General features: G+C 53.7%; 1 protein-coding gene across 2 annotated transcripts in view; it reads right to left on the minus strand.

Moving 5' to 3' along the window:
- Positions 1–8292, minus strand: part of LTBP2 (latent transforming growth factor beta binding protein 2) — a 113983-nt gene extending 105691 nt beyond the window's left edge. For both annotated transcript variants that reach the window (XM_077941395.1, XM_015144131.3), the window contains exon 1: positions 7042–8292. In XM_077941395.1, coding sequence (XP_077797521.1) covers positions 7042–7535 — 494 coding nt within the window. In that variant the 5' untranslated portion in view covers positions 7536–8292. The remainder of the gene's footprint in view (positions 1–7041) is intronic.
- Positions 8293–9755: the final 1463 nt, after the last annotated feature.

The raw sequence follows: 9755 nt of genomic DNA on the forward strand, positions 1-9755 counted from the left end.
AAGGCTGAGCCCTGAGTGGACACTGAAGGAAGGGGGCTCTAGAATTCCTGCTTAAGAGGGGCTTACGAGGTGGGAAGCTGGCAGGAGGATGGGGCTGGGGATGTGGGTTAAGCTGCCTCTGCATAATTTTTATTTCAGAGGCAAACAGGAATTACTCTATAGGGAAATAGAGTTCTTCCCTTAGCTACTCCTTTTTTTTTTTTTTTTTTTTTGAGTCTCTCTATATGGCCCAGGCTGGAGTGCAATGTCACAATCTCGGTTCATGGCAACCTTGGTCCTGCCACCATGCTAATTTTAAAATTACGTTTAATAGAGACAGAGTTTCACCATGTCGGCCAGGGTGGTCTCAAACTCCTGACCTCAGGTGATCCACCCACCTCAGCCTCCCAAAGTGCTGGGATTATAGGTGTGAGCTACTGTGCCCAGCCCTTCAGCTACTCCTTAATGTTGGCTCTGAGGGACCCACATGAGACACTGATATACAGTGCTGGGGCACTCACTCAGTTCCCCAAACTTTGCTTCCAGGTGTTTGGTGCACTCCAGCAGCACCAGCAGTTTCCACCCGGCCCTGACTCTGCAGCTAAAGACCCACATGCCTAGACCAGGGCGACTCCCTAGAAGGGCTTCTCCTGAAGACCTCTAGGGAGCGACTCCTTGGCAGGCTGGGCCTGGCTCTGGCTTCCATCCTTATCACCAGAAATTGTCACTGGGCGCTGGAACTGGAGGGTGAGAGGGGAGGGAGAAGTACAGAGGCTGGACAGGAGAAGGACAGAGCAGGGCGGCCGCTCCTGTGATCTCTGCGGCCAGCATGGCGACATCTGGTCCCACTTAGGAGTTTGTTTGACATTTGAGTGGACCCCAAAGCTTATGTGGTTTTTGGAGTCTTATGAAGAATTCAAAATAAATTCCTGCAGCTTGAAAAAGCAGAGGCCCATTCCCGGCCCTTTGGCCCAAAGTTGTGGGGCACTGCCTCCCTCCCAGGGAGCTCCCAGAATGTCCCACCAGCCAAGAGTTGTGCCACTCGGGCCACCTCAAAGCCTCTCTGGGCGACCACCTTTAGCAGCTTCCTGGCTGCATCAGGGCCTATGTCACTGGGGTCAGGGAAAGGGCTGCTTGTCAGACCCAGAGTTTCTGGGGGTGTGCCCCAGTGGAAGGGGAAGCTACATACCCACTTGTATGTCACTACCCCTTGTGGTGGTGACAAGACCTCTCGTGGGGCTAGGAGGGCTCTGAGAGGAAACAGACACTGTGCTCTGGGAATTTTCTAAGAACTAGGGCCTGGCCGGGCGCGGTGGCTCAAGCCTGTAATCCCAGCACTTTGGGAGGCCGAGACGGGCGGATCACGAGGTCAGGAGATCGAGACCATCCTGGCTAACACGGTGAAACCCCGTCTCTACTAAAAAAATACAAAAAACTAGCCGGGCGAGGTGGCGGGTGCCTGTAGTCCCAGCTACTCTGGAGGTTGAGGCAGGAGAATGGCGTGAACCCGGGAGGCGGAGCTTGCAGTGAGCTGAGATCCGGCCACTGCACTCCAGCCTGGGCGACAGAGTGAGACTCTGTCTCAAAAAAAAAAAAAAAAAAAAAAAGAACTAGGGCCTGTGGGAACCCAGACAGCACGGACGCAGGAGCCTGCCTGGCTGGGAGGTCATGGCATGGAGCCCAGCCCAAGGAGGCCCGCTGAGCCAGCCGTCACCCCAGCTGCCCTCAGGATGGCTTTGCAGCTGACTGTGGGAGTGCAGGGACCAGCCCTGCTTTGCCTGCAGAGTAGGCTCTAAGGGATATACGGCCACAGGGAGGATTGGCCAGAATCAAAGGCTGCCAGGCAGAGAAGCCAGGCTGGGGCTGGAAGGGCACTCAGGAGAGATTCAGGTCCCCAAGGAGAGACTCTGAGGATCCCTACAGGCCAATATTAAAGTCTTGGGTGCAGGCCCAGGGAGGTGACCAGCTGGGAATTGTCAGTTCAGTGGGCTCTGGCTAGCAGAGAGAGCAAATGAGCCTGAACAGCTGGGATATACAATTCAATCGCTCTGGCTCCCTAGAAGGTACCTCTCAGAGATCATCTGAGTTCATTCTTCCATTTGACACCACTCAGCACACATTAGTCCAGTATCCAGCATCACTGTAGAGGACACATCTGGCTAGCAGTCTGGGAGAGCTGCTATTCCACCTGGGCCAAATCTGATCACACTAGCCCTTTGTTAAAAACCTCCCACAGCTCTCCACCAGCCTCTACAAGGTCACCTGGCACCCATGTGCCTACTTGCCTGTGCAGTCTAATTGCCCCCATCACCCCCACCTTGTATCCACAACCATCCACAGCCAAGGCTTTGCTCTTCCAAGGATGCAAGGTTTGTTGCTCCCCAGTTGCCTGACGGATTTCACTTTCACGCCTTTGCCTGGGCTGCTCTCTCTGCCTAGAATGCCTTCCCTCTCTGATCTACTGATGGAAATCCTTTGCATACTCCAAGACTTCCAGATCAGATACTACCTTCTTTGTATAAAACCTCCCCTGGGCCAGGCAAGGTGGCTCACACCTGTAATCCCAGCACTTTAGGAGTCTGAGGCGGGTGGACCATGAGGTCAGGAAATCGAGACCATCCTGGCCAACATGGTGAAACCCTGTCTCTACCAAAAATTAGCTGGGTGTGATGGCGCGCACCTGTAGTCCCAGCTACTCAGGAGGCTGAGGCAGAAGAATCGCTTGAACCCAGGAGGAGGAGGTTGCAGTGAGCTGAGATTGTGCCACTGCACTACAGTTTGGCCACAGAGCAAGACTCTGTCTCAAAAAACTCACAAAACAAACAAACAAACAAAAAAACCCACCTCCTCTGACATCATGTACCCAGCCTTCCCTCATTCTCCATCTGCATCTGCTAGGATCATTTAGTACTGCCTGTTTCAGGTCATTGGTTGTATTTCCGTCTTGGGTATCTCGAGGTTTCTTTCTTATTTCTCCTAGTGCCTCTAGAGTCTAACACAGTACCCAACACGTGGTATACGATTGATACTTCTTTGCTTCATTTAATCTGGAGTTTTACAAAAAGTGGGATGAGCCACACTGAGGGTAGGAAAGGCATTTTAGGTTTACAGATCACAACATTCGACAATGAGTTACATGGTGAGAAAGTGATTCTCTTTTCAGTGATCCTTCTAACCTAATTATGTCAGTGAAAAAGGCCAGGTCCTCCCCTCAACACATGCTAGTCCCCCTTTCCAACAGAGAGAACTTGCCACAGAGTTGAGCTTCCTAAGATAATGAATGATGTCTGACTAGAACTTAAGAACATTTTGTTTTCATTTCAATTTTCCTACAATTACCTTCTCTTTATAACAAGTGGTACTGCTTTCAACTTATGATGATAATGATACAAAGTTTCCTTTCAGTTATGAATTTATTTACGGAGAAAAATGAGTCAAGCACTGTCTGTAATAGCAAAAAAATGTAATTCAACTAAATGTCCAAAAACAGGAGGATGAATAAACTGTGGTAATATTCAGACAAAGGAATAATATACAGCAGTAAAAATGAATAAACTTGGGCTAATTATATTAATATGGTTACGTCTCAAAAATCTAATGAGGAGGGGAAAACAAATTGCAGAAGAATAATGAAATATGGTATCATTTATCTAAGTTTAAAATATGCAAAACAACATTGTATATTTTGTGGATACATTTATCTATAGTAATATTGTAGAAACATCTATTGGAATTAATTAAATTCAGGGTAGTGGTTAACTCTGGGGAGGGAAGGAGGCAAATTTATAGAGGAAATTTCAACTAAAAAACTGGAATTAAAATATGCCAAAATATTAAGGTTTGATAAAACTAGACTATAAGTTATATTATTTTCAATACCTTTTAGTGCATTTGTAAAACTTCATAATATACTTTAAAATAGATAAAACACAAAATCCTGTCATTTAACAGAATATAAAGTTAAAGAAAAATAATAACAGAACAAGAGGGAAAGGTAGAGAAAAATATTATACAGGTGGTATACTGTGAGGTTGGTTCAAGAAACCCTGTAGAGGCCGGGGTGGTGGCTCACACCTGTAATCCCAGCACTTTGGGAGGCCAAGGTGGATGTAGTGCTTAAGGTCAGGAGTTTGAGACTAGCCTGGCCAACATGGCGAAACCCCATCTCTACTAAAAATACAAAAAAAATTAGCCAGGTGAGGTGGCACGTGCCCATAATCCCAGTTACTCGGGAAGGTGAGGCACGAGAATCGCTTGAGCCTCGGGCATGGAGGTTGCAGTGAACCAAAATCATGCCATTGCACTCCAGCCTGGGTGACAGAGCAAGAGACTCTATCTCAAAAAAAAAAAAAAGAAAAAGAAAAGAAAAGAAAAGAAAAAGAAACCCTGTAGACTGTAAATTTCATTAGTGTAGGGATGGTGTCCACTCTGGTCACTGCTGTATCCTAGATACCTAGCATCAAGCCTGGCACAAACTTAATAAATCTTTATTATGTGCAATAAATCCTCACTACATTGAAAGTTCCATGAGGACAGAGTCTGCCTGTCTTGGTCACTGCTATATCCTCAGGATCCAGTATAGGGCCTGGCTATAGATGTCCTTCCAAAATATTTGTTGAATAAATGAAGAAGCTCCAGTAGTAGTTGTGCAGTTCCAAGATTCACCAGCAGGTGGCACTTGGTCCCTGGCTGTCTGCAGCTCACAAGGCAATGAATGGCCAGCCTGATCAGCCTGACTAGAAGCCGTTAACCAGAATGGACCAGGGTGGAGGAAGAGAATAAACAAGATTACCACTCAGGTCCTCCCCAGCTGACATGGAGTGGCTGACTGGAGTGTCAGGGAACCCACTCTCTATTAAAGCTGAAGAAGACAATCTGGGGGAGGAGCCTGATCAGTGTGTCATGTGATGTGTGCACCTGTATACAGCAGGTGGCACCCAGCCCACGTCTTCACATGCCTGTTCACATGCACCAGGCTTGTTGTGGTGACAATTTGCTTTGCTCATCACCACATCATTTCATGACTTCTAATAGTGCACCCTCCAGTCGCCACGCTCCACTTCCCCACCTTCCCCCGCACCTCACCTGCACCTGAATGCCTGCAGTACAAGCTCCTCCCTGCTCCAGCCCAAGCTATGTCTCTGGGTTCCCGTACACCAGAGCTGCAGTGCTACCCCTGGGCCAGTGCCAACAGTAAAAAGCCCTTGTCCTTGGGCAGTGCTACACCTGCATGCCACCCTCACCTTCAGGCCTCCCTCCTGCCACCTCTCCTCTGCTTCCCCACATGCTGCCCACAGAGTCCCAGGGACCCCAGGTCACAGGTCCCATCTACTCAGTTCTTCAGCTACAGCTGCCCCACTCCTTTGCACTTAACAGGAACCTTCCAGTACTAGAAAGCATCTGTTCATTTCTTCAATGTGATATTAAGTAATTGGGTTGCTCTCTCAGCAGGAACAATGCCTTGGACTCTGGACCTCCATCCCCTTTCCCATGCTCTACATGCAGGATCCTTAGAAGCATGCATTCACTTGCACAGATCAGGAAAGGAAAACGCTGAAACACAGCAGGTGCTTTCCACTAATACTTGTTGAATGATCCTATGTGTAAGCGACTTGGCAATGCATGGATCTACTCTCCGCCTGCTTGAAGCTGGGCCTTCCACGGGCGGCAGGGAGTTCATCCACTCATTCAACAGATACCTAGAGAATACCAACTAGTGCAGGCACTATTCTGGGCACAAGAGACACAGAAATGGACACAATGGAGTCCCTGTTTGCATAGAGCTTGCATTAGTGTGGGCTGGGAGGCCAGGCCATAAACACATAAATAGGAATAGAATATATCAGATAGAATAAGTACTATGAAAAAACATAAAGCAGGGTGAAGGGAGAAAGAGGATGGGGCAAGCGTGGCCAAAGGCCACTCTGAGCATAAATCTGAAAGAGACAGAGCATGAATCCTGCTGAAATATGAGAAGAGCGCTCCAGCCAAGGAAAACAGCGCCAAGGGTGTGAAGCGCAAGGTCCTTGGAATAGGTCTCGGGGTACAAGCATCTTTCATGCTGTTCCCCAGGGCTAAACCCAACTGGCAAATCGGGCCCAGGCAAAGAGAGGCTGCCAAAGCCCTTCCCATACTTCTCGATGGTGGCCCCACCCAGCCCCTCACTGTCCAGGGCTCAGTGCCCTCCATTCCAGAGGCACCTGTCATACCCCCAGCAAGGTGGAGAGCGCCCGCAGCCATGATAATCCGATTGGGGATGGGGATTGCTGGGGCATCTTCTCACTCTACGACGGCGCCCGCAGTGGGCCGGGGGTGGTGCCCAGGGGGAGCAAAAAAGTAAATTGCAGTGTTGTGGGGTAGCTCAGCCCTGCAACGCGCGCAAATTGTGCTTACACCTAGAGGCACGAGAGCACACTGATCCAATTCTCCACGCGCCCACTGTGTCGCAGCCTCATCGGGACACGCTTCCCGCCCAAAGTGCCCAGAGCTCACGCCCACGCCCGCATCCAGCTCTCAGCCTGCGCAGGCCGACCCACGCCCCAATCCACACACTTGTCCCGACGCACCAGCTTCGCTGCCAGCTCCCTTCCCGGAGACGCATCTACCTTCTCGCCACGGGGCCCCCGACACCTCCGCCCACCCGCGCCCTGAGCCGGCTCAACCTCCCCTGGGCCTCAAGAGCCTGGAGCGCCCACCCCACTGCCCTCTCCCCGCTGCCTCTCGGATCCCAGCAGCGCTGCAAGCGTCTACAAGAGCTCGTTAGTTGCAGGCAGGAGGAGCGCGGGCGAGTGGAGAGGCGCCTTGCGAAAGGATTTAACGTCGGGGCTCCGAGCGCGTTGCTAAGAAAGGATTAGGATGAGGATCTATCTTTGCCTTAAACTCTTGGAAAGCGGATCAAATCTTCCAGTCCCGACTTTGGAACTTCGGGGCTGTTTCCCGAAGTACTAAAGACAGAGGGACGAGGGCATGAGTCCGGCGCCCTCTCCTCTCGCCTGCACGCCCCTCCACAAATGAGCCCTGGCTCCCCTCTGCACCCTCCAAACTTCCCTCTCCCGTGCTCACCCCGTGAGCCGCCCTCGCGGCGGGGTTGGGGGCGCAGCCCCGGACCGCCGTGGGATCCCCAGGCGTGGGAGAGCCGGCGCGGCCCGGGCCCGGGGTGCCGGCTGCTGCTGGCCCAGGGGAGTGCTTCTCCGGGTCTGCGCAGGTGGTTGGACACGCCGCGACTGCTGCGCGCGGGACGGCCTCCTGGCCTCCGTCTCGGTGGGCCTCCTGGGGATTCCCCAGCCCAGCTGGGCCCTCTCCACCGGCGGCAAGTCCGCGACAGACGCGTCCTGCTCCCGGAACAGACTGTACACTTTGGCTGCAGCCGCTGCCGGGTAGCTGCCCCCAGGACGCCGCAGTCGATTCGCGTCTCCGCCAGCCGGCTCGTATCTCCCTACGGGGTCCCTTTGGGCATGACCCGCGCCCACGAAGAAAGCCAGGGTGAGCGGCAAGAAGCCTCTCCAGGGGTTCCACGGGGCGCGCCCCGGGCTGCGGGCTTTGGTCCGCGGCCTCATGGCGCGGGGGCGGCTGGAGAGTGGAGCGCGCGGGCACCGCGAAGAGCTTTGTGGTCGGCGCGCTGGACGCCCGCGGGCTGTTCTCCGGGCCCCGCCCGGCGGCCGGCTTCTCTGAGTCTAGGGGGCCCTGAAGCGGCCGACTGGGGGCCCGGTTCTCCGCGGAGCGAGGGCTGCGCGCCCCAAGCCTCGAGTCAGCGCTCCTACTCCAGCTGGGCTCTCACTGCTGCCGCACCTTCGCGCCTCCTCCCCGTGCCTGCAGCCGTCTGAAGGGGACCCGGACGGTTTTATTTTTGGAAACCTCCCCCGGCTTTTTCGTCTCTTTTATCCACACCAGGCCCCCTCCTCGGAGGGACAGCTCAGCCCCCTCATTACGGGAGAGGGAGCGAGGAATTCCAGCAACACCCACTTTGGCACCGGGAAGCGAGCGGGCGGCGAGCGGGCGGCGAAGGGGATTAACCCGTGCGGAGCAGGGGGCGGCGCGGGGCTGACCCGGGCGCTGGTCGGGCAGATGGCGCCTGCCACGACCGGGACACCGGGCCGCCTTTCTCCAGCCCTGGGCAAGTTCGAACTGCCGATCTGCCCCGAATCGTTCTCCCGCGCCTCGCCTCAGGGACCGTCTTTGGATCGGGTGACCCAGGCTGCAGCCTCGCAGATCTGAAGAAGGCCGGGAGGGGCGCCGAGGTCCGCGTAATGGAACAGGGCCGCCGGCCCCTCCGCTTGCGCCCTGGCCGCTGGGGGCGCCCTCCGCAGGGCCGGACAGAGCTGGGGTGGCGCGGGGCGCGGCCCTCGGGGCGCAGGGAGGTCCCGGGCGCGCCCCCTGGCGGAGCTGGCGGCCCCGGCGCTCCGTGGCTGCAGAGCCCTGGCGCCGCCGCCGCCGCCGCCTTCGCTCTGGATCTCAATCCCCTCCAGTGGCACGAGGGTCACGCCTAGGCCTGGCGTGGTGATGGCTGCCCCTAGAAGAGGGGTCCGCTTTTTCTTTTTCTTTTCTTTCTTTCTTTTTTTTTTGAGATGGAGTTTCGCTCTTGTTGCCCAGGCTGGAGTGCAATGGTGCGATCGCGGCTCCCCACAACCTCTGCCTCCCGGATTCAAGCGATTCTCCTGCCTCAGCCTCCCAAGTAGCTGGGATTACAGGCATGCGCCACCAAGCCCGACTAATTTTGTATTATTATTATTTTTTAAGTACAGACGGGGTTTCCCCATCTTGGTCAGGTGGGTCTCGAACTTCCGACCAACCTCAGGTGATCCGCCCACCTCCGCCTCCCAAAGTGCTGGGATTACAGGCGTGAGTCACTTCGCCCGGCAAAGACAAGGAGCCTCTTGAGTAAGCCACTCAAGGAGACAGCGTGTGTGAAAGAGGGGAGTGGAATCCAGGCCTCCCGCCTCTGGTTGAGTCCATTCCTGGAATCCCACCCCAGCCCCTCACTCAGAAATTACTCAGAGGGGAATTCGGTGATCCCTGATTGACCCAGTATGTGCACTCACATCTTCTTGTGTTGGCAGTGAGGTGGGCAGGGGTGTGGAAATGCTGATTGCCACCGTTTTCGTGTCCCCAGTAATCAGCACACCATTCTCACTCATGCCCCCTCCCTATAGCTTAAAGGCTTGGATCAACAGGGCTGCCCCTGGCACATTTGTACAGCCTATTTCCCAGAGAGGCAGAGTGAAGGAGCTGGCAGGCAGGCACCAGTTCACAACCTCCCACACTACACAAAGGACGGGCCCAGGTAATACCTACTGTTGGAATAAAGCCTCGACCCCTGATATTGGCCTACAAAGCCCTAACTGGCTGCCCCCGCTCTGATCTCATCTGACCTCTTGCTCTCCCTTACCCACCACACTCCACTGCCTTGGCCCTCTCTCTCTCCTTGAACAAGCCAAGTGAATGCCCCCTTCCCTCTACTGGAAGGTTCCTCTCCAAGATGTTAGAGGATAGTTCCTCATCACTGCTCCTCTCAGATTAAATATCGGCTCCTGGAGTAGCCATCTCTGACCCCCATCTAGAGCAGCCCAGTCATCACTCTCTAACACACTACCCTGTTTCATCTTCATAAAACAGTTGACATCATCTTGTTATTGATTTGTTTGCTCATGTAACTGAGTTTTTTAATGGGCTGAACCTAAAGAGGACTAACTGGAAACTATTCCACTACTACCTCCAACCATATTATGGTAAATTTCCCTTTCCCACCCTTAATGACATCTCAGGCAGAGTCCTTGGCT

This window comes from Macaca mulatta, chromosome 7, assembly GCF_049350105.2.
Source record: "Macaca mulatta isolate MMU2019108-1 chromosome 7, T2T-MMU8v2.0, whole genome shotgun sequence".
Classification (NCBI taxonomy): domain Eukaryota; kingdom Metazoa; phylum Chordata; class Mammalia; order Primates; family Cercopithecidae; genus Macaca; species Macaca mulatta.